Raw genomic sequence first — 22,903 nt, 5'->3', positions numbered from 1 at the left:
GCTGAGCGAGCCAGAGTACCAAAGGCAATACTGCGAACGTGTGCCGAGGATTTAAGCTCATCAACTCAATGCTATCGTTGAGTGACACGCTGAGCCCCAGCAGATTTCATACAATGTCTGTTGGGGCACAGTTTCCATATCTCTTCATACATTACTCTAACATTAAGTGGTCCAAGGTATTTAATCTAATTCACTGTTCCAGGAACATACGTACTCATACACATTCCATATTCCAATTTGAGTATGTGGCATAATCTGAAGCATTCCTGTGACGCAGGATTTTCCCTTCTCTCTAGCCATCGAATTGATACAGTGGTGCGATTGGTTCAACATCTCGCCTCAAAACATGCTTGTTGAGATACCACGGAGCCTTATCCATATAATATTTAGCATGTTCTCTCGCACCAACATTGAAGACATCGTCGAGCTCTTCCAGCGTAAGGTTCTGCAATGAGTTAGTCCACAAGTATGTTGCAAACCCTAAACCACGCAAGGGTGAGACGTACCTTTGTTTCAGGAAGAAAGAAATACGCAATGAAGAACGCAGCGAAGTTCCAGCAAGCGTACCACGCGAAGGCGCCTTGGGGTCGGAAGGCTCTCACCAAAGCGGGCCAGGTCAGACTGAGAATGAAATTGAAGCCCCAGCAAGTGGCCGTGGCGAAACTCATACCAATGTCGCGAATGTACAGTGGGAAGGCCTCAGCAGAGTAGGTGAATGGTACTGGTCCCTCGCCTGGACTGTAGATGACCATGAACAGGTAAATTCCGGACGCGACCAAGCCCAATCTGAGGTCGCCTTCTGGTGCCCAAAAGGAGAAACCGGTCCACAGCAAGCATAATCCCATAAGAGGGAATGTTGTCAACAAGAGATTTCGACGGCCGAATGTGTCAATGGTATAAATCGCCGGAATGGCAAATAGCCAGTTGGTCACACCGGTGCCAAAAGATACCAATAGCGCATTCGATCGTGAGAAGCCCGAATCAATGAAGATTTGCGTGCTGTAATACGCGATGACGTTGACCTATGAGAATTAGTATCTGGTTCACGAGACTTCCATGATTCACTAACCCCGCAAAATTGTTGCATGAACATGACAAAAAATGAGGACTGCGCCGCACGTCGGTTGCGCTTAACGGTGAAAAATTCTTTCCAAAGATTCTTGCCTTCACGTTGGGCTGATTCAATTTCCAGCATTTTGTATGCGTAGTACATGTCACGAGCGGCTTGGATGTTGCTGGTTCGTAGTCTTGCGAATGCAGTGAAAGCTTTGTCAAATTTTCCCTTCTCCATATACCTGTCGATCGTTAGCGACTGTCGATTGTTGATAGGATTGCGAAGATCATACCATCGAGGAGATTCAGGGCAGAAGTACACTTGAATACAGACAAAGAATGGAGGGATCGCTGTGGAAGCAAGCATCCATCGCCATTGGGAATATTCGCCCAGGAAGTCGACATTTTGAAAGGCAAGAGAAGAAACAAACCCCAGCATGATGCCGAAAGCAGTCCACATCTGCCACATCATAGTCAAAGCACTACAAAACCAATCATTAGCATCGTTTCTCGTGGTCAACTGCTCAAGCAAGCCAACAAATCAAAGAGTCTTCAAATATTGCTTGCAGAGAGGATGATGGCGTGCAGAGCAGGAGTCACTCACCCTCGGATTGTCTTTGGCGCACACTCCGCAGCATAAACAGGAGTTGTACTTGATTTAGCACCTGTAGTTGTTATCCATTAGTATCTTTCAAATGATGTTTGCGATCTGGTAGGGAGTAAGTTTACACGTTACTTACCAACAGCGAAGCCAAGAGCAAAGCGAGCGATCAGGAGGTTGATCCATCTGGAACTACAGTCAGCAAAGATCCCTATCTCACCAATAACGGCACTTACGTGTTGGCAGCAGCCATCCAGAAAGAAGAGGCAAAAGATATGATGCATGAAATGAAGATGGTTCCACGACGTCCAAATAGTTTGTTTAGGGGAGCATTGGTCCAGCAACCTATGGCTGCAGAGAACAAGTACCTAGGAGAAATCGGATCAGCTGCAGTCTTTGTAGAAAGTGGGAGTCTTAGTGATTGATTTGACCCAGTGAAACTTACGGTGCACCGTTAAGGAGCCCTTGCTGCCACTCATTGGTAATACCAAATTCCTCGAAGTAGAAGACCTGGCCAACGTCAGTCAGGAATGCGGATATGGATTTATTGACAACTTGACTCACTTGTGCGCCATTCACAGCGGTCTGGTCCATACCCTGCACAATAGCAGAACCGGCACAGAGAACAACGAGGAAGTAAAGCATGAAAGGTTGTTTCCAACGATGAGTCTGTTCGTATCGCAGGATCTCCTTCTCCTGCTCGCTAATCTGTGTAACATGTTCGAACCCACCATCACGGTTGACGACGCGAGCCAGTAGGGCACCTTTCTGGAAATCGTCTCGGAATTGATCCAGTCCCTTTTCAGTTACGAACTGGTCGACGTCACGTAAGACGTCGGCTTCAGTCTTGCCTGCAAGAGGATTGCGAAGCTGGGCGGAGACGGAAGGCTGTCGCATTCGGAAGCTACCTCGTCGGCTGCCACTGCTTCCACGGCGGTCTGGGTCGCCGCCCTCTTTGTGGTCGGTACGAATGTCTTCATACTTGTCTGCAGCTGTCACTGAAGAGTTGGAAGAAGATCGGCGACGACCAGTAGGGTTTTGTGCTCCGTGAATTTCATTGCGTTCCTTCTCAGCTTCGAAGTCAACAGCTTCTGAATCAACCTTTGGAGGTGGCATGGCAGTCAGATCTTTGTCACAATGATTGGGTTCTGAACCTTTTCCAGCGATTAGATGGCGTCGGCCACAGAAGTAGAAGCGATATGAGCAATGGTCAAGCAAGCAATACCAAGCGGTGGCTAGAATGGTATTAAGAGACGGCCTGTCCCAGATTCGAAGCAATAGAAGCCACAACGAAAGTTGGGGGATTGAGAGTGGGTTTATTGATCACTAAGTACTTGAAAATCATGTTCTCAGCCAAGATGCTTGATGCCTCCACCATATGGATATGGAGCTATTGGAGGCCCTATCCCGCCACACATGATATATGAGCAAAGGCTTTTGGTATCCATGGTCTCCAGTACAATGCCGCAAACTTGCCTGCAGTGGAGATCGTGCTGCTAGGTCAATAGAGTCCAGCTACTATTGGCATACGTCAATAGGCTAGACCAAGACCTCACACCCACCGCATCAATGAGCGGGAGTTTGTGGGGTACCCACGGAGTAGCATCATACGCACATGGCATTGGGGTGAGGTTACAAGCAGTACGGAGTAGTGACAACAGATCCATGTCGAGCTACGCAATGGCATGTGGTGAGTTTGGAAGCACCATCGTGTAAGTGAAAGGAGTTCTACAAATTGAAAAGCCTTGACATACGTACTTCGGATTACAAGCAAAGGCTGATAGTGGGCCTATTTCCGCCGCTCGGCCTTGTCTGACATCATTTGGGACAGTTGCCGAGCCTTGTCCTTACAATTGACGACATGCCCAGCCTGGGCACCAAGGCTGAAAAAATCCGATCGACCATCTAACTTTCCCATCATCTGTTTATCGGGGATTGATCGAGACAAGATAAGGCGGACAAAACGGCATCTTTATCCACATCAATTCTTGTCTGAATTGGCACTCTGGACGTCATCTACATGCACAGAGTCTTTGCTCGGGAAAATGATCTTCCTAGAGGTTCCTTGACCGCCAGCTGTAAGAATTATCAATGACTGTGGACGATAAGGTGGGTAGTCCAAGGATTCACGTAACCACAGCTACTTGACTCAGTTGCAGACCCATATGATGCTCTTGAGGGCACATACTGCTTTGAGATTAAGTAGATTCTTGATATATATGATGGCTACCCCGCGGTCGCATTGCCGAGCTCGTAAACTCCCACGGAACACCGTACCCACGGCACGAGATGCAATTTGATGCGTTCAGATCACACGACAGCATTCGATCTCCAGTTAAGTTCCAAAACGCTTGGGGCAGACCAGCCAATTGATGATGCAGTGTGCTTCGGACAAAGCTTGAGCAGCATGATCCATTTCACAAAGTTCGACAGTGCCTCAAGTGTCTTAGCATCGTCGCTGGCGGGATGACTGCGATGGGATCAGGGGCAGTCGCCCCTTCAGGATGTACCATGAATGACTCCTCGTTACAGAAAAATCAAAGACTTACTCAGGGTGTTCTGTCTCTGGTGGTACAGGCTCGTGTCTAGCACCAGTTCTCGCCTGGTCATCTACCACGTCCATCGACTCTTTGAACGTGCGCCCGCATTTCCACTGCCAATATTTTGACTCAGCATAGCAGCGATAATTGTCCGCGTTCTCGACGGATTTGATTTGTTTTGTATGGAACGAGCCATACTCGTCGGGAGGAGTTGGTCCTTGAAAATCTCCGATCTGGGGAAATCCGATCTCTCCCTCGTCGATCAAATCGTCAAAATTGGGTACATTCTCCAGCAACCCTGACCAATGCAGCATTTCATGCAATAGTATGCCTCCAATACTCATCATGAGCTCCGAGTCATGATCACCTAGGCCATCGCAGCCCCAACCCGGGTTGCCTTCCTTCGCATCGAGGGGGTCAAATATCTCGTCCGGGGACGGGTACTGGCCAAACTTCATCACAAAGTGAGACCCAGGCCCAGTCACCCAATGCTTGGCTTAGGAATGTAAATGCCACCGGCGTGATACCATTCTTCGACATCCCGCAAAGCTGCTTCATTTCTGGTAAGTCAGGAGGATTTCCCACACTAAGTTCGAGGTGATTGAACAACGGTGCCATATCGTGAACAAGGGTACTTGAAAGTATTTCAATAACGGCGGTGTCGTCGAGTACCGTTGTTAGTGGTACATTCGCAATTGTTTTGAAAATGTTGTGGACGAAAACACCATCGACCGCTTTGAAGTACCGCTGAAAACCCTATGCGAACATGTTAATTCGTAAATAGATCACCAGCATCAAAAATACACCACGAAGATGTGATTCAACCCACCTCTTCGCAGCTATCAAAAGTTATCGCAACAACTCTCGCAAGGAGCACGGCATCTTTGAATGCTTGTTGCAGTGCGTCCTGCCTTTCTTGAATGGTATTTTCTGGCCAAGGGAAATTCGGTTGGTTTGCAGTACACCAGGTGATGGTGGTCGACAACAGAAGCAATAGAACTGTCCATTGGCGACTGATCCATCTGGGGATTTGGTATTCGGGGCGCATCTTCTGTGTTCCAATTACTGGTCGAGTCATATTCTATGGAAGAAGCTGGATTTGACTACATCAAAACGACCGGCATGGGGCCAGGTGTCAAGGCTGCCTTGATGATTCTTGAGACTGCCTCGTGAGGGAACTGTTTGGGCCATAACGTGAGTTATTTCAGTGAGGCAGCCGCAGCTGTTCGATTTTGTCACTAGCCATGGGATCATAGCGAGGGTGACTCAAATCCCTTCACGTCAGTCACTATTTCCAGTTGTGGCAGAGAACTGGCAACTCACAAGAGGCGAAGACTTGTCCACTCACGTTGACATGTGCATGCGAGGATCACAAACATATTTTACGAAGTGACATACAAACTCACTTGAGATGCGATGACTCAGGAGCACCTCGATGTTCACCTTTCGCATATAAATTTGCTTTTACTGCTTCTCCCCCATACCGGAGGGTTGTGCCTCCATTCAAAATCCCCTTTGTTTCAGCGGATGCGTCGTTGGGGATTTTTGCTCCTATTCACAGCTGACTAGCTAGCCGAGTTGTTCTTTTCGACGCTCCTACGTTGGATATCCCGATAGAAACTTCGACGATTGTGAATGAGAGTAGACATGGTGACAAAAGACCGTCTGCTCAAGCGAAAATGTCCCCTTGTTGCCGCTAGTATTGTCACTCGGCGACCCTACCAGGTACCTTCTAGAAGATTATCATATAATTGGAGAATTACGATGCATGAACCCTCGACCGGTCTACAACTCCAAGTTGTCATGTACTAAGTTCCACCCTACTTTCAGTTCTGTACTGCTCAGAAGCGCCATGATGGTCAGTATTGATTCCTTTGTTCCTTTGGGACAGATCTTGTCACAACATTCTCTTTCCTGTCTTATATGGATGTGGTCAACTTTCGTCGTCGCGTGTCGCGTGAGGTTTCCCCGGATTTCCCCTCTAGCGCCTTGGCAACGTGTCTGATTCCGACGTCGGTCGATCGTAGTTTGATTCCTGGATGATACCTGATATTGGAAGATTATCTTTCAATGACTTTGTATGGTAGGACATAAGGGGTGAGCATCTAGAATATATCACCAACCCCCATCCCCACAACATCTTCGACTCCGCCAGAGGCCAAAGTCGAATTTCTTGGTTCGAGTCGAGAGATGAAGCTCCGACCGTCGCCGCTCGTGTCTCGCTTGAGACACAACAGTTTATGGCAGCCGCGATGTCAGACACTCGTGCCTTTGAGTAATCGATCGAAGTACTCCTCCAGCTTTCATGGCGAAGTCAATATTTGGATGACGCAAAGGAGGGGCCTCGCAACAAGCCCCGCCAGGTTGAAACCGCCCACAGCACTCCCTCAGGTGATGGTCAACGACATGGCGAACCAAGAATTGCTGGTCGACTTCAACAGCGGAGCGGCGATGCGCTTCCCGTCTTTCTGGCTGCGCGACAACTGTCCATGTCCGGCATGTCAGCACCCGTCGACCCATCAAAGACTCCTGGACACCTTCGCCATCGACCCGGAGATCAAAGTCTCCAGCATCGAGACCACACCGGAGGGGCTTCAAGTGACATGGCCTGGGACCGAGAGTGACGCGCACAGGAGCATCTATCCCTGGGAATGGCTGTCGGGACATCCACCATTCAACCAGCCAAGCGCGACGCCAACTTCGAAAGGACAAGCGCCCCCCGCTTCCAACACTCAGCGGGAATGGATCCACGTCGCACCCAACAGTCCCAACACGACTCTCCCCCGTGTCTCCTACAACGCCATCACATCACCAACGTCCGCCACCGGACTGAAGCACTTCCTCTCCAACATCCACACATACGGACTGTGCTTCATGCCCGACACGCCGCCCAACCCGGAAGCGACGCAAACACTGATCGAGACCATCTCGCACATCCGAGCCACTCACTACGGCGGGTTCTGGGACTTCACATCCGAAGTCAACCCAATCGACACGGCCTACACCAACGACTACCTCCCACCACACACTGACACGACATACTTCACGGACCCGGCGGGCTTGCAGCTCTTCCACTGCCTGTCCCACACGTCGCTCGCGGACGCGACCGTCCCCGGAAAAGGCGGCGAGAGCACATTCGTCGACGGCTTCGCGGCGGCGTCACACCTGTACACGACCAACCCGGACCTGTACCACACACTGGCGACCTACCCAATCCTGTCCGCCGCCCAAGGCGACCCACAGCACGGGTCGTTCTACAACGACACGACGTCGCGCCAGGGCTACCCGGTATTCATCCACTCGGCACCCAACGGCAGCATCACATCGCCGTCGCCCTCGACATTGGTGCAGATCCGGTGGAACAACCTCGACCGCCTGTCGCCGGCGACGCCCGTGTTCCCGAACCACACGGCCCTGAAGAAATGGTATGGCGCTGCCCGTGCCTGGTCGCAGATTCTTGACTCGCCCGAATTTCTGCTCACCGTCAAGCTGCAGCCGGGCGAACCTGTCATCTTCGATAATTGGCGTGTGTTGCATGGCCGCCTCGGCTTTGAGGGCAAACGCCGCATCTGTGGTGCCTATATCGGTATGGATGATTTTAGGGCCAAATGTCGCAGTCTACAGGTCGAGTTGTAGATAGAGAGGCTGATTAGTGGATGATTCTGGACCGTAGGTTAAAGAGATGAAAATGAGTACGGCTGGAAGTGTATATCTCATGCATTGGTACGGACAGCAGATTCAGCATCAGACTTGGCAAAAGTGACAAGGCAGCAAACAGGATCTTTGATAGCATTAAAGTCAATTAACGAATGGAATTTCTGACAAGTACCTAATATTTGACATAGCTATCAAACCCATCATCGTCAACCCCAATGCGAGCTCAAGATATCTCCCACTCACTGAAAGGTACCGTGGTCATACAAGGATCCGAAGGGTCTCGAAGTGGATCAGCTTTGATCCGATATTCATCGACAGACGGGGGTTGCTACTCCGAGAACAGCTGAACCCACTCCGCTTGTTTGTCGAAAGTCTTGTACAGTTCTTTGGTAGTTGGTTGAATTCCTTGACTGATGTCTAACTCCTCACGTCGTTGACCAATCCTTCTAATCTCCCCACGGTGATAGTCAACGAATTGAGCAAGGCCATTCCGCTGTTGTCGAATACTGTCACTAAGCTCATCAAGCTTCTTGAGTGAACAACGCTGGACATCATCTCTGAGCCGTTGGTGAGTGTAGAGACGGGAGGATGTTTGCTCGATCTCTCGGTTTCGCTCTCTCACCATTTTCCGGATCAGGTCGAGTTCACCAAGATGGTAATTGAGTCGTGCTTCAAGCCCTTCTCTTGTGTCTGGTAGCTCATCTTCCAGCTGTGGCGGATTTTCAGAAGTAGGGCTCTTTTGGCTAGCAGATAGCGTGAGCTTCTGGAGACCCGAAACAATGCTCTTCAGACTGCCTATAGAGCCACGATGTTCCTCTTGTTTTGGTGACATGGATGAACTAGAATGTCCGCTGTCAATGCTAGAATTGTTGCTCCTCCGTAATTTGGTCAAAAGCGGGGTGATTATAGGTGTGCCGGTGGAAGGTGGTCTCTCCTCGATATCGAAATCAATAACACTTGTGCCGTCAAATGCAGGTGGGCGAAGAGGTCCTGATCCTCTACGACCTTGTCCTCGCGGATGCGTCCGTGGGACAGAAGTCACAGATCGATCGAGACTTGCGGTACTGGGCGGTGATGCAGAAACAGTGATAACCCGAGTGTGAAATTGTACAGATCTGCCCCGAGTTTCTGGCTCACCAGAAATCTCGACGGCTTCACCGTGGAGTGAGGTGAAACTCGATAGTGGAGGATCAGAATGCTCGTCAAGTAGGGGCGTTGTGCTGGGTCTCGGCTCTTCCTGTTCTGCTGGTCCGTTTGACGGTCGTGGAGGTGTGGCCTGGGGAGATGATTGAGGGCTTTCTTCATTGATTGTGGAGAGGGTTGTGGGATAAGTGATCTCTTGATCGTGACTGTTGCTCTCCTCGTGATTCCCGCCTGCTGGTGCTGAAACAAATGATTCACTGCTGGTGCTCTTGGATCTTTGTGTGGGTACTACAAAAGAGCCAAAAGATTCCGAGTACCCATCGTCATTCACTTGTTCTGGCACTGTTGTGATGTTTGGTGTGACTTCAACTAGAGTCTCGGCCTTTGAAGAGGTTGGGCTACCCAAATGTGGTGGAAGGATACCTCCTCTCTGGCTAATAGTCAGTCTGTGAATTACACGTGATTTGAGAAAGGATGGAGAGCACTCACTCTTTCCACGACGAAGGAGAGTTCAGGGCTTGACGTGGCAGAATTTCCACCGCTGTGAGAGTAGAAATTGAGACGGGTTTTTCGAGCTCGTTTGCTCTTGGAGACCAGTCGTTTGACTTGCTTGGTGAAGAAGTGTTTGACAGTCTTGAGGTGACGACAAAGTTTCTGGGTTTTGCTGGAAGTCGCCATTTTGAACAGGAAATACAATAAAAAATAATAGACTCTTTCCAAAATTACAGTGACTGACAAGCAGTGTTCCGCCGTCTGATGGCAGAGAGCAACATATACGAGATGGGTAGATAAAAGTGATTGATATGGTGCAAGGATGCTGTGTACTCAATTCATGGTCATGATCCTAAGATCAAGAGGAGGACAGAAGTCTCAAGACACGAAGGTAAGGTCACTGTCTCGTGTGTTGCGCCTGCTCTTACCGCTGTCATTCGACTGGTGCGGGAAGGCACATTTATTGAGTGCAGTATCAAAAAATGGAAGGGACTATCGCAAGAAGAGGCACTTCAGCCCCATCCTGCCAAAGTCCAATTGACCTTTTCGCCTGGCTTGGACGTTATGGCTCGTTGCGTAACTGCCGCATGGTCCACTTCACGATGAGCACCATTCAAGCCATGAGTAAGAAACTTTTCCCTCTCAATTTCAACAAATGATTTCGCCTTCAAGCTTGAGACGAGGCTGGCGGCAGCCCAAGGGCCTAATGACTCCACCTGCTGGAGTGCCGCAGTCACATTTGATTTTGCCTTCTGGCGGAGGAGTTGGTCTTCCCATGGTACACCTTCAGCGGGAATTGTGGAATGATACCGGGCATCAGCAGGAGTAGCTCTACCGTGTGCGAGCTCGCTGAGACCACTCCTCTTGGAGTTGATATTCTTGCCACGCACGGCTGTCCAGCCGTACTGCTTCATCAAACTACCCACAGAGCGAAGAACGTATTGGGATAAGCCTCGAATGCTGGATGCTTGTCTGCCAGAAAAAATAATGCGAGAAATGCAGATACTCCGCACATCTGACGAAATTGAAAGTAAACTCGTGTAGATCAATAAGTCGATTGGTTGTTCGTGATCGTCCGGGTGGTTGTCATCTTGAGATCCAGTAAACGCATCCAGGCATGCGGTTTGGAGAGCTCTTCGCGATATCAGCACTCTATGGACGGAAGTACTGGTGGGCCAGTCAACGGCAAAGGTTTGTGAAGCACCATCTGTCGCTGGCTTGGCACCGTCCTTCACCAGATCTATCGAAGCCGTCTTTTGCTCAAGATCTTCCTCTTCTGTGGGAACCAATGCATGACATGCTCCCGCACGAAGAATGAACTCCTCCACGAAATCAAAATCTAGCCGTAACAAGTCTTTTATCGAGTCATTCTGCTGGAGTCTGACCGTCTCAAGAAATTCGGCGATCTTCCACACTAGCAACTTCATGGCTCTAGTACTCCTTCTGACGTGAACCTCACGAAACTCATAGATGGATGTGACCACTGTCTCCTCCCAGCCAATGTCGATTACCAGACCGGACCGTAACCCAGCCGACGCAACGGTCATCGCAGGCGTAGGAAGGAGGGTAATGGATGAATACTTGAACTTCTCAAAGCACAGCCTCAAGACTGTGTCCAATACAGGAAGTGGCACCAAGCTCGGTAGCACCAGGATGAGCCTTACTATTCCCGCATCCACGAGCAGGTATTTGTTATGGGCTTCTCTTACCGCCCGCTCAAGTTTGTCCTCAACCAGGCCGAGGTCCACATCTCTCAGGTCCGCCCTCCAGAGCTCATACTCGCTGCTCTTTGTCTTAACATCTTCCTTCCTCCGACTGTAGCCTGGCAGATAACTCCTGTAGTCACCAACGCGTCGATTGGTCTCGGGGGTGAAGCGCAAGCAACACTGCGGCCCACTTTCGCCCTGAAAGCCAACGAGGACGTAGCGTGGATCGAGCTCGATGATTATTGGGTCATCCTCGGTGCGAAAGAGCGAAGAGCCTGGTGAGGAGTGGGCGGAGGAGATATGTCTGGTTGGCGGAGTGTGTGGTAGTGCTGTTGTTTGGCGTTGGCGGTCTGGCAAACGGTCGCGTAAAGTGGCGCTGATTGCACTGGCCCAGGGAGTGCTCATGGTCCAAGATACCTTGGAAAGCACGGGCACACCACTTCGCCCACCGCGTCACAGGATGCTTTAGTCAATAGGCCCAGTCGCTCATTTCGTGAATGGTGGTCAAGATTATGTCGCGTAGGAATGAAGCCTGCGACTCTCTGGTGCGGGGTAAAAAATATTTGGAGTAGCAGTGCATAAAACATTGATGACTCAGCGCCAAGACATCCGCCATTCCACCTCGGAGCGTTGTACCAGGTTCTAATCCAGAGGTAGGAGGTACTTGGGTAGGTGAGATACCTACGAGTACGTGTGGCCACCAGGCTGTCGCATGTAAATCAGAAAGATTCAGGCACACACCGACTTTAAATCATACATTCATCCAAGCGTAGGCCACTAATGCCCTGTCACAACGCCATAGAATCTGGGGTTTTGGAGACTCGTAATACCAAAGTACAAACGAGGTATTAGAGCTACAAAGCTTCATTCAACCCACGTCCGTTTAATCATGCCCATAGTTTCACAGGATGGAAGAAAGCTCTAGATTACCTCGGGAAAGGAGAACCCAACAGGCTCCCGTGTTGTGAACGTTTTACCAATCGGTAGTGCTTGTTCAATTGCGATCGAGAACTGTGGAAATCGCAAAAGTAGCCGTGGAACCGCGGTGTACGATCATATCCTAGCATCGACGGCTTACAAGCCGGAATTCAAGGCAAAGTAGACCTCGAACTTCACAGCTAAAACACGTCATTGTAGTGGATTTCCCGTTTCGAAGGGCGAGAAATTAAATGGTCGCTGGTCTTTAACCCTTTCTTAGGTAGTCCAACGGCGCCGGCGGTTGGAAAATGCCAATTGTAGTATATCATGCCCTCGACTACCTCGCTATACTGTGCCATACTATGGGAACACTCTTCTATCATAATCACATAAGTAAACCGAACAAAGTGTGAGAAGGTGCTCGTCTCTTGGCGGCGAGATTCCGACAAGTGGTCAATCCTCAGCCTGTGGCGCAAGTTGCTTTCTCTCATCTTTGAAGGCCCCTCTATCGATTCCAACCTTGCAGCGTCTTAGGGGGCAGTTCACCGGCGAAGCCGTTCATGAAGGTCGAGACGTACTTGTAGAAGGCGATGTTTTGAACCAAAGCGGCAGCGCCCGGCTTGCTGAGGACCTCGACGGCCTTGTCCCAGAGCTCCAGCTTAAGCGTGCCGATTTTAAGCGTCATCTCCTTGGCTACCTCGAAGCAGACCTTCTCATCTTCTTTGAGGCTCGCGGGGCACTCGGCCCTCTCGATCGTGTTCAGTTCATCTGGCGTGAACCCCAAGGTTGACGCCTGGATCTTGTGCAAGTGTACCTCCACCGGAGTCTCCATCAACGTGCTGACCAAGATAATGATCACTTCGCGGCACCGTGGCGATATGCCCGGCAGCGCCGCCAGGTTCTTGGAGAACGTCACGAAGGGGAACACCAACCCGGGTGTGTGTAGCAACACTCCAGAAGGACCGATCGCCTCGCCCGTAGGCATTTTGAGGGAGAGCCTACACGAGTGACGGCAAGATTAGTGTTTCAACTTCCATCGAGAATAGATGCCAATGTCCGATTGAGCGTTACAGCTGGAATGGTTGACACGCCGCTCGGGTTATCTTGGAGGTCTTACAAATCTGCGTATTTTCTAGTTGTGTGACCGTCCACCAACTCATAGGCTTCTGTTTGCAGTGGCGTCAGTGCCGCCGGCTTGATCAGGCCAAGTCGACTGGTCATGTTGTCTTATGGTTTTGGGCGTTTATGTGATGTTCGTTCGACGCGAAGCCTGTTACTCTCTTACAGGAGGTGTATGAGACTGGCGCACCAGTTTCTTTGTGTTGAATCTGCCTCAATATCGATTAGCAGCTGTTTGCAGAGACGCGCACTTTATTCTTCTCAGGTGGCGGTGGTCGAGGTCAAATGTGTGGGACAAAGTCTTTGCTGCTCAGTCTTCGGGCTAGGTTGCGAAGTATACCCGACACAGGTTGCAGAAGTAATTGGACCACGAGAGTCACATACTTTCCACCAAGCACCGTTGCATCTTCTACTGCTTGTACTGAGTGATGGCGGCCGCTGAAGAGTACCGTCACAATTTGAGACAGTGAAAATGCCGGCCTAGTATACTATCTCCACCAATCAACACACAGTTCGTAGGCCACTTCTAGTGTAGCTCGAGATATCTCCGGCCCGAAAGATCGTCGCACACATCAACAGCCATACTTTCGGCCCGACGATTTGACCTTCTCTGCAAATGTCAAGATCCGTAAATTGAACATTCTTGATCCTGATGTTCTTGGAACGTGAGTTCGCAGACACAGAGAAATGACGGAGAGGAATTCCTGGCTAGTGAAAATCATTCCTGACACCCATGCAGACTCATACGCCAGCAAATCGGGTGGGACGCTCGTGAGTTTCGAACAGGAAGGGTTGGAGGATGAAGATTTCGCATGAGAAGCGCTGCGATGCTGAGTTCTTGCGACATGGGCCCACTCGTCAGCTGATGATCAACACTGCGGCTTCATAAGATCCAAGAGTCGAAGTCGGTTGCTTGCGAATGGAGGTGCTCAGTCTACAGTGTCATCAGTACGTGCGTGGACTGCATGTCAGTTTCATCAGAGCTCACAGCATTTGCCACTCCGGAATAGTTTATTCCGATGTCGTGCGGGACTTGAATAGGAGGTTCAGGAGCTACCAATCGGGCGTGGTCGGCCACGTTGCGAGCGAGCGCTGCGACATTCCGAGCAAAAGAACAGCTGAATTTGGAGCCGGTAACGAACTCCATCTGCCCAAAATAGCCTGCTGCAATGTCGAGAAGCGCGAGATCTGACTGAACCGTGGGCAAGCACGGATTGTCGATCACGTAAATGAAGAGATTCATGAAGGCACGCATGGGCAGATGCAAAGTGAACCTTTAAAGTTGGTGTAAGCATCCAGATACACCCATCCCTCCTCCAGACACTCACTTTTGTATGCCGATAGTGTCCATATCCAAGCTCCTAGTCATGACGATAAGACTTCGGGCGGCATTGGCGACGAGATGCGAACTGGTCATTATCTGAGCATTGAGCTTGCAGGCAAAGTTCGGATCTCCGTCACTAGAAAATGACGAAACGACCCATGGATACATGAAAATAGAGTGAGTGACCATTAGAAGGTCATAGAAGGAGCTGTGGACTGACATCAATCCCAACAATCTCAGGGTTCCAGGCATTGTGAACTGTCTCAAAAATTCTGTGGGTCGTAGCTGTGAGGGCATCGACTCTTTCCACGTTCGGAGTTGTAGGTCAAATTGCCTCACAAAAGTCAGCATCTTCGCAGGAGGTTCGTGGTGTGCACGTATGGCGATGAGCTGCTTGTTGACTTGATCATATAGCCGACAGGTTTCAATAGTATAGGTGAACATTTCGACATCAATCCTACTTCCAGGGTAGACTGTCGTGGGGATGTCGCAGGTGATATCATCGTCGTTGATTACCTTTGCGTCTCGTTAGCTAGCAACGACACACAGACTTTGATAATATCTACCGAGGGCTTGCATAATCGTTGTGCAATGTGTTTCTCGGCACAGTACACCGCCCAGAAGAGCCATCCTCGCTGGAGAGATTCGGAGTCGTCATGCATACCGGCGCCACCCCTATTCCGGTGGAGGCCGAGCGAAAGGGCATGGAGAGCGGCATTGGATATCAAGCCAGAACTCAGCGCTGTGGCTGATAGACTTTCTGCGAGAAGTGTCTGATGGTTTTCCTGGCTTAGTATATCTTCCCATATATTTTCGGGATATTCGACGCACCATGATTAAGAGAGCTCTAACAGAACGCAGTGTTGGCTTAGTGAGCAATAGCTCGCTATGGACGGAAAGAGCATTCGCAAAGTAGCCCTGACACTCCCTCTGGATGTCTAACGAGTTGACAGCTGAAAACTCGGAACGATAGATGCGACAGCCAGCTGCATAAATCACGTTTCGAAGAGCGTACCAGGTCGGATCATGGTAATGTATTTGACCCGAGAAATGAGCTCGCAGGTGTCGTTCGAAACTAGGTCGGTACACCATTTCCCACAAATTGCCAACCGAGTGCTCGAAGTAGGCTGACGTGGTCAGTAATAAAGCTATCTAATGGCTCGTCAGCAACGATGCATACCATTGCAATACGTCCACGCCAGATGTGGTTTGGGCTCCTCGCATCTGGACGCCGGTGGAGCAGGATCGAGTTTCAACTGCTGGGCCCAAATAGCTTTCAATCCGACAGCGATCTGGTCAAACTCTTCCGATCTAGTTTTTTGGCGCATCCAATCGACTGCCGGACCCGAGCAGACCGAAAGCCAATCGCCGAAGCCTGTTAGAGTTACCTCAGTTGTCTATATCGAAGAGCTGTCCACAGACCATAATTGTTTGCGGCGACCTGCAAATCGGATTAGTGTCATGCTTGCTCCACGTTGGGTAGGGCATTCGGCTTACACTTTCGGGATCTGCTGGAGACGTTGTATCTTGGACATGTGAAGCCGGGGTTTGGAGCGATTCATAGTCCTGATCAATCGCCGCGGGGCTTCTTAAGGGAGACAGAATAGATGAAATAGGTGGGGTGGGTGTGATTCCTGGGATGTCGAAGAAGTCTCCATATAGTGGCCAGAATTCTGCGTCCTCAAAGACATGATGCTGGAAGCTGAAACTGTCGAAGTGCGGCGGCGGCTGGTGCTCGTCAGGCGTTGATTCGTTTTGACGCGAAGCCAGTTCACTATAGATGTCCCTTTCCTCTGCCATAGATCTCACTCTGCGATGCTCGGTAGTAAAACGACTTGTTGAATGAGAATAGATAGGGCAAGAAGAGGGAAAGCACCATCGGAGGAAATAGTGACGGGTGTTGGTCTTAGCTAGTTGAAGCCTAAATCTCATGACTGAGCCAAGCCAAATAGCACTGCGATGGCCTCGGCCGAGGCCAGTTCAGCCTCAGTTCGCACGCCTAAGTTAGCCCGAGGCCCCTGCTACACAGGCAAACAGTCCCCTATCGCACATGCCTCAAACGTGTGATGTTTTTAAGTAAAGGGCAGCCCTCGGGCCACCTCGCAACCCCAAATGCTTCCCCGTCCTACCCCCGCGCCACTTAGACTAGATATGTCCTTGCTTTTACCCTGGTGGGGTGATGCAAACCCTAGGTAGGGAGCTATCGACATTAACTACGCAGTCACGGATACTTAGACAGTGCAATCAGTTTATCGCAGTGGCTGATTCAGTTGGTATCTTCCCCTTGATTCAAAGCTTCCACGTCCAGGTCTGACATTCTGGCCATTCGCTGGCTTCGGTTTGGATTGCAAGGCTGCGGCTCAGCCTCGCTGTGTCAGGTCCTAAACCTAGTCCTAGTTGGGGCTTGGGCAACTGCCTTGGTTTTCTCCGCTGGAGATTCTACCCAAGTACTGAACTTGGTCCCTCCTTCATCTAGCCTTTTATCTTTCCATTGCCCATTTACTCTGGCGCCTGGGTTTGCGATATGTGCCGCCCATCGCCGACTTGTCAAGACTGAATATGCCACCCCGCATGTCTGAACAAACTGAGAAGCAAAAGAGCGACAGGGTAGCCATAGCGTGTTTGACTTGCAGATTCCGCAAGGTACGATGTAAGAAGGCTTAGTATCCTTTCACCAAGCGTCTAGCCTACTACCTAATATGCGACAGGTTCTGGTGGCAATCCATGCAAACTTTGTTCGAAATTAGCGACAGAGTGTGAATACCCACCGAAGCAACGCCGGAAACCGACCAAGAAGATACGAGACGTACATTACGTGGCTGATGAAACGGCGATCAGCTCAGCTCAGGAAGAACGCGAGGCTTCTGTCCCAGAGGGCCACTCCATCTTGCATTCCCGCAAACAGCCTCGTGGGCCTCAGGACAGTGACACTCGACCTGCCGGCGCTGCACGTACCATCTCCGTAGCAAGGAGCGCATCGCCCACCCGAAACCTCACAGAAAGCGTAAACCAAACGTTAACAACAACTTGGCCTGCGACAGCTCAGATTCGAAGAGACGATGCTTCTGTGTGGCTCTCGCCTTGTATCAATGCCGGCATTGCGTGGGTTTGTGAGAAGACCGGGGAGCAAAGCTTTGCCAAAGTTGCAGAACGTTTCACCAGAATTGCAGAAGAACTATTTCCAACCAGGCCATGCACCTTCCCAACTCCGACAAGCGCTGAGCCGACCGAGGCAACGGCTTGGGAGTATGTGAATGGTAAGCGTTCTTCCTCGCAAATGAAACCCTCGTCTAACTAATGCCCTCGGCAGCTTTTTTCGAGAACTGTTGGGAAGCTCGATTGGGGTTTGTCCACCGTCCAGATTTCGAGGCGCAGCTCCAAGCTCATTTTTACGGTGCCTCCTCTTCGTCTACCGATTGTGCCGCTCTAGCTCTTCGAAACGTGATCTTTGCTGCAGGATATCGCAGTATATTGGCCAAGAGGCCAGAAATCTCCTTTACAGCAGCTCAAAAAATAGTCTGGCAAGGCTATTTTCAAAACGCTCTATCAGTCTTGACCGGACTCCTGTTGCCGCCTTCAAGACTGATGGCGGTTCAAGCTCTGGCTTTAATGGTAGGCAAAGGCTATAAGTAGAAAAATGCGGAGCTGATAGTACGTCTAGGCTTGCTACGTAGAAGGACTTGGCAGTTTGGGAATTCAGCGTGTCCTGTGTCACAATGCAGTACACGCCGCAATCACACAAGGCTTGCACCTTGACTCCACCCAGCCGATAGACAATTCACCGAACGAGCGCCTCAAAAGAGCCTGGCTGTGGTGGTCGATCTACGCCTTTGAGAAGCATCATTCCATCACCAATGGAAGACCGTCAATGATTGATGATTACATTATCAGCGTTCCGGTACCAAGGGAAGTGCCCCCAGGGAGTGTGGTGGACGTGGAGGCCACCGAAATTGCGATCCGTCTCGCGAAAACATGCTCACGACTCTTACGGGAAATCCTGTCGACCAAAGCGTGGGGTATTCCTGCTCGTGAATTACAAAAAGCCGTGATGGATACTGACAAACAATTGAAAGCACTGCTCGACAGCTTACCTCTAGACCTTCGGGTGGGCACTTTGGCGAAGCTGTCGGAAGCGACATATCCAACGGCTCGCCGCATTTACGCCTTCTACCTTCATTTTTCCATCCACGGCAGCTTGTTGGCCATACACGCCCAATTTTCCTATCCATGGCTTTCGGCCAGGCTTGCAGGTCACCTTCCAGATACCACTCTGGACGCACAGAGCGCGTTGTCATCCGCCATTGCCGCGGAAGCAGCCCGAAACATTTTACTGGCCATCCGAACGGTAACATCGAACGTGGCGACTCCCACTTGGCTGGCTTTCAATTATCCAGTTTATGCACATCTGGGCCTATTCATTCATGTGTTAAGGTATCCAAACTTACCTACCGCGAGTGCCGATCTCGGTGTATTAGACATCTGCGCCGGGCACTTTGGACATATTGATTTCATGACCTCCTCCGAGCTCTCAGTCTCATTGCCAAGGGAATCGGTTCATCTTGCCGCAAAAGTGGTGAAAGCTTTTCAACTAGGCCAGGATCAGCTCGCCAGCCTGAACCATGATCACGAAGATCAGAGCGCAGATTTGCAGACCAGACCAGAAGGCACGCACGGATCTAAGCACTCACAATCACTGACGGCTACGAGTTCGACGAGCCAGGTATGTTAACGCTTTACTACCAACCGCTTACAACTCCGCTGACTGCATTCCTTCGCAGGGACATCTTCCACAGATTAGCTCAGTGGGATGGAATGCACTGCGATCATACGATACTATGGGCATCAATGATCACACTCACGACGACTTTTGATCCGTGACGTACTGTAATAAACACGGAAACTTCCATGCAATCAACTGTTGGGGTTTTTGGTTCTGGAACATCAATGGACCTGTGTCTTCACGGACGGCTAAGTGCCCCAAAGGTTCCTATTCGACGCACGGTGAATGTCTATTCTGTCTATTCTACTGCTACACATGCCGCAGCGACACCGAGGACGAAACCCGGAGACCGCCAAGCTCACAGAATCCGAATCCTACAGTCTTGTAAGATGCAAAGCCGACTCCGCCGGCTCAGGGTTCGTTCAACTCAGCGTAGTACGAGCACGAGGTGAAAGTCTTCATTGTAGGACAATGTGCCACCGAAGAGCCAGGGCCTCTTGATCAACTTTACGGGCCGGACGTCTCGACTAAGCGAAAAGTGTTACGGGCCGAGCTGCAATGTGGGACGTTGAACGAGAGTGTTACGGCCCGAGATTTTCATGTGGCGTTCATTCCCCGCGGGGGAGAATTACTAGTGCTGACATGGGTTGGCAGGCTGTGCTTCTCCAGATTGAGGTTGATGAAGCCGCTTGCTGTGGGTGACGCAGATGACTGGCGTATCCAGATGCCCCGCGGACGACCTCTTCGGTGCTCTCTGGTCATTTCAGAGGAACCCTAGGACGCTAGGCTCAAACTCATACAAACCCTGGAGCGTATTCGCGGTTGATGTTTGCAGATAACGGTCCGGAGGCGATGCTTATGATGGGAATTTACCGTGATGCAACTTTCACCCCAACCTACAGAGCACTGTAGCCCCGAGTCGCTTCCGCCAGTCTGGTCCCGACCCCATACCCCCGGTCAGAAAGTATTAAAACCCCATACCCCGGAACAATACCAGCGACGGCGTTTCCATCTCACAAGCTGGAGCCCTCATTTGGAACATTTCTGCTGCACAGTCTGCCGACCATGACTGCAGAAACCAATACTGTCGCTCCCGCCATTGAGCACGGCCTTCAACACCCCGTGGAGGCCGAGTCTAAGACACATGAGGAGTACGAGCTGAAAGAGGACGAATACATCGATTTCAACAACGACGGCAACCTTCACTTCGAGCAAGACGCCGAGCCTGAACTGCACTGGCGTACTTGGTTCGCCATCGCAGCCATGCACTTGTTGGTATTCACTGCCGTACTTGGTTTACAAGGACCGGCCGCGGTCGTATGTCGCGACCCTCTCAAGTGTCAACGTACCGACGTCGAACTCCTGCTAACCCGTCGTTGCATCACAGCTGTCTTTCATCGGAGCAGACCTCCACAACATTCCCCTCGAGTCGTGGATCGTCAACGGCCTGTCTCTCTCCCAGGCCGTCATCGGGCCCGTCTTGTGTACCGCTTCCGATACCTTTCAGGCCAGAAAATCCATCCTCGTCGGCGCCAGCGCTATTTCCTTCGTCGGCACGACAATCGCTCCTGGAGCCACCGACATCTACCGTGTGATTGGCGCTACTCTCCTTATTGGGGTGGGTTTCGCAGCGATACCTCTGGCCTATGCTGTGCCCGCAGAAGTCCTTCCTCGCAAATGGAGGCCTTGTAAGCCAACTTCCTCTACTACCAATTCCATCTGCAGCTAATCAGGATCACCTTCAGTTCTCCAAGCCACCATCAACGCTGCTGCTTTGTTGTCCACCGTGGTAGGGCCATTTACGATCGGCGCTCTCACGAAGCGCGACCCCCATACTGGATGGCGTTATTTCTACGTAAGTCTAGGCCGCTGGCTTTCACGGCGCAAAGCTGACATGGATGAGTTTAGTGGTTTCAAACGGCCTTGTGGGGCGCTGTGACACTCTTTATTCTAGTCGGCTATCGTCCTCCAAAACGTCACACTAAGCTGGATCACCTCTCCTTCTGGCAGAAGGTTGGTCAGCTTGACCTCGTTGGTTTCTGCCTCATCGTTATTGGTTTGACTCTCTTCCTTGTTGGGGCTGGCTTTGGAGGTGGCAAATTCACCTGGCACGACCGTCGTGTGCTTGCGCCTCTGATCGTCGGTATCGTCGGGCTCATCTGCTTCGGTATCTGGGAGTGGAAGGGCACGTCGACTGGTATTCTGCACCACGATCTCTTCCACCAAGGTCGGGCCAAGGCTCTCACATTCGTCATATGTACCTGCCTACTCACCTTCGAGGGTCTCCTCATCTTCTCTCACGCCATCTTCTTCCCTCTCCTGTAAGTCTTGTCCTCCTTGAAACGCATTCTGCGCGTTACTCCGGCATTTGCTGACCATTTGCATAGCACACGGACTCTCTATACCCAAGATCCGATTCAGATTGTCCTTCGAGGCCAGTCGGCTTGGCTTACCTGCTTCTTGTCCACCCTTCCCTGGGGTTACCTGGCTACTCGGCTCCAAAACATCCGATATCCCTTGATGGCGGGCTTCACGCTAGTCAGCATCGGCATGATTGGTCTCTCCACGTGGCAACCGTCGCAGTCTGGCAAGTCTCTTGCGTTCTCGGTCATCTATGGCTTGGGACTGGGAGCCCCCTTCGCACTTGCCGTCAGTGGTGCGCAGTTGGTCGTGCCCCATCACGTCCTCGCCCGAGCTTCGGGCGTTTTGTCTTGTGGTCGTGCCTTTGGCGTCGCAATCTTCACCGCCATCTTCTACGCCGTCTATCACAGCGCACTGGGCAACCATCTGCCCAAGCAAGTCGCCGCTGCCGCTGCCGCTGCCGGGCTTCCTGCCGCCTCGATCAAGGCATTGGTTGCCGGCTACAGAGCCGGATCTCCACAGGCGGTCCTCGCCAACATTCCCAACGTCACGCCCCAAATCCTCAAGGCAACTCATTCGGCCTACGAGCAGTCGCAGTGCGACTCTGTCCGGCTGATATTCATTATCGCTGCGGTCTTTGCCTTCCTCGGCGCCGTCTTCAGCTTCTTCATCTGTGACTTGCGGGACGCCATGACCTACACGGTCGAGGCGCCCATGGAAAAGCTGCACGCGAAGAGGCAGCACCACGCTTCCGTTGAGGCCCACGGTCATGCGTGAGATGACCAGTCTAGAAAGGAGAGATGCTTTTTGGAATTTCTCCATTCTGCAATTTCAGTGGCAGGCTGTGTTCGATGGTGGGGGCTTTTAGTCGTCAACGTTGCTACTTCTCACGACATGTACCTAGTCTTCACTTGAGAGTGTTGTTGTCTCAGAGGATAGCTGAGTAGATTTTCATAGCATGTGATCAAGAAGCATTCGAGTGGTGTTTCATGAAAAAGAAATCTCTTTGCACCTGACTTCCGAAGCTTTGCTTGAACGCTGCGTGGATGTGCGGCACTAACAAGGTGGTTGGATTGTGATTTTGTTTGTACGATCTCTATTTACTACCGCAAGCTTACATCTATCGCCTGTCTTCCGAAGTGATGGAGAAACATTGGAGAACTACAGGACGGAATGTATATGATATCACAGGTAATGGTCTCTCCCATAAGCCTGCTGTCTGAAAATTTTCATTTTCTGGTGGCTCGATTGATGCGTTTTGCTTATTCA

The 22,903-nt window shown here is 50.9% G+C and overlaps 8 protein-coding genes across 8 annotated transcripts; 3 read left to right on the top strand and 5 right to left on the bottom strand.

The window, feature by feature from the left end:
* Nucleotides 1-292: 292 nt before the first annotated feature.
* On the bottom strand, nucleotides 293-2,770 carry LTR84_002699 (uncharacterized protein; the record flags this gene model as incomplete). The annotated part of the gene is made up of 9 exons (XM_064846300.1): nucleotides 293-445; nucleotides 507-1,022; nucleotides 1,070-1,295; nucleotides 1,347-1,535; nucleotides 1,658-1,718; nucleotides 1,794-1,840; nucleotides 1,891-2,022; nucleotides 2,100-2,164; nucleotides 2,219-2,770. The coding sequence occupies 9 exons, from the start codon at nucleotides 2,768-2,770 to the stop codon at nucleotides 293-295; spliced, it is 1,941 nt and encodes a 646-aa protein (XP_064705910.1).
* Nucleotides 2,771-6,588: 3,818 nt separating this feature from the next.
* LTR84_002698 (uncharacterized protein) lies at nucleotides 6,589-7,830 on the top strand (the record flags this gene model as incomplete). Its single annotated transcript, XM_064846299.1, has 1 exon — nucleotides 6,589-7,830. The coding sequence occupies one exon, from the start codon at nucleotides 6,589-6,591 to the stop codon at nucleotides 7,828-7,830; it is 1,242 nt and encodes a 413-aa protein (XP_064705909.1).
* Nucleotides 7,831-8,179: 349 nt separating this feature from the next.
* Nucleotides 8,180-9,672, bottom strand: LTR84_002697 (uncharacterized protein; the record flags this gene model as incomplete). Its single annotated transcript, XM_064846298.1, has 2 exons — nucleotides 8,180-9,424; nucleotides 9,484-9,672. 2 exons carry the CDS (start codon nucleotides 9,670-9,672, stop codon nucleotides 8,180-8,182), a joined length of 1,434 nt encoding a protein of 477 aa, XP_064705908.1.
* Nucleotides 9,673-9,998: 326 nt separating this feature from the next.
* LTR84_002696 (uncharacterized protein) lies at nucleotides 9,999-11,597 on the bottom strand (the record flags this gene model as incomplete). The annotated part of the gene is made up of 1 exon (XM_064846297.1): nucleotides 9,999-11,597. The coding sequence occupies one exon, from the start codon at nucleotides 11,595-11,597 to the stop codon at nucleotides 9,999-10,001; it is 1,599 nt and encodes a 532-aa protein (XP_064705907.1).
* A 1,018-nt stretch (nucleotides 11,598-12,615) lies between these two features.
* LTR84_002695 (uncharacterized protein) lies at nucleotides 12,616-13,095 on the bottom strand (the record flags this gene model as incomplete). The annotated part of the gene is made up of 1 exon (XM_064846296.1): nucleotides 12,616-13,095. The coding sequence occupies one exon, from the start codon at nucleotides 13,093-13,095 to the stop codon at nucleotides 12,616-12,618; it is 480 nt and encodes a 159-aa protein (XP_064705906.1).
* A 1,068-nt stretch (nucleotides 13,096-14,163) lies between these two features.
* Nucleotides 14,164-16,353, bottom strand: LTR84_002694 (uncharacterized protein; the record flags this gene model as incomplete). Its single annotated transcript, XM_064846295.1, has 7 exons — nucleotides 14,164-14,503; nucleotides 14,558-15,069; nucleotides 15,120-15,326; nucleotides 15,385-15,680; nucleotides 15,734-15,928; nucleotides 15,976-15,994; nucleotides 16,051-16,353. The coding sequence occupies 7 exons, from the start codon at nucleotides 16,351-16,353 to the stop codon at nucleotides 14,164-14,166; spliced, it is 1,872 nt and encodes a 623-aa protein (XP_064705905.1).
* Nucleotides 16,354-17,112: 759 nt separating this feature from the next.
* LTR84_002693 (uncharacterized protein) lies at nucleotides 17,113-19,424 on the top strand (the record flags this gene model as incomplete). Its single annotated transcript, XM_064846294.1, has 5 exons — nucleotides 17,113-17,203; nucleotides 17,262-17,810; nucleotides 17,864-18,165; nucleotides 18,215-19,273; nucleotides 19,332-19,424. The coding sequence occupies 5 exons, from the start codon at nucleotides 17,113-17,115 to the stop codon at nucleotides 19,422-19,424; spliced, it is 2,094 nt and encodes a 697-aa protein (XP_064705904.1).
* Nucleotides 19,425-20,338: 914 nt separating this feature from the next.
* On the top strand, nucleotides 20,339-22,411 carry LTR84_002692 (uncharacterized protein; the record flags this gene model as incomplete). Its single annotated transcript, XM_064846293.1, has 5 exons — nucleotides 20,339-20,590; nucleotides 20,661-20,961; nucleotides 21,019-21,128; nucleotides 21,182-21,594; nucleotides 21,661-22,411. The coding sequence occupies 5 exons, from the start codon at nucleotides 20,339-20,341 to the stop codon at nucleotides 22,409-22,411; spliced, it is 1,827 nt and encodes a 608-aa protein (XP_064705903.1).
* Nucleotides 22,412-22,903: the final 492 nt, after the last annotated feature.

Source organism: Exophiala bonariae, assembly GCF_035927105.1.
Source record: "Exophiala bonariae strain CCFEE 5792 chromosome Unknown scaffold_14, whole genome shotgun sequence".
Taxonomy (NCBI): domain Eukaryota; kingdom Fungi; phylum Ascomycota; class Eurotiomycetes; order Chaetothyriales; family Herpotrichiellaceae; genus Exophiala; species Exophiala bonariae.
This window is presented reverse-complemented; position numbering and strand designations above follow the sequence as displayed.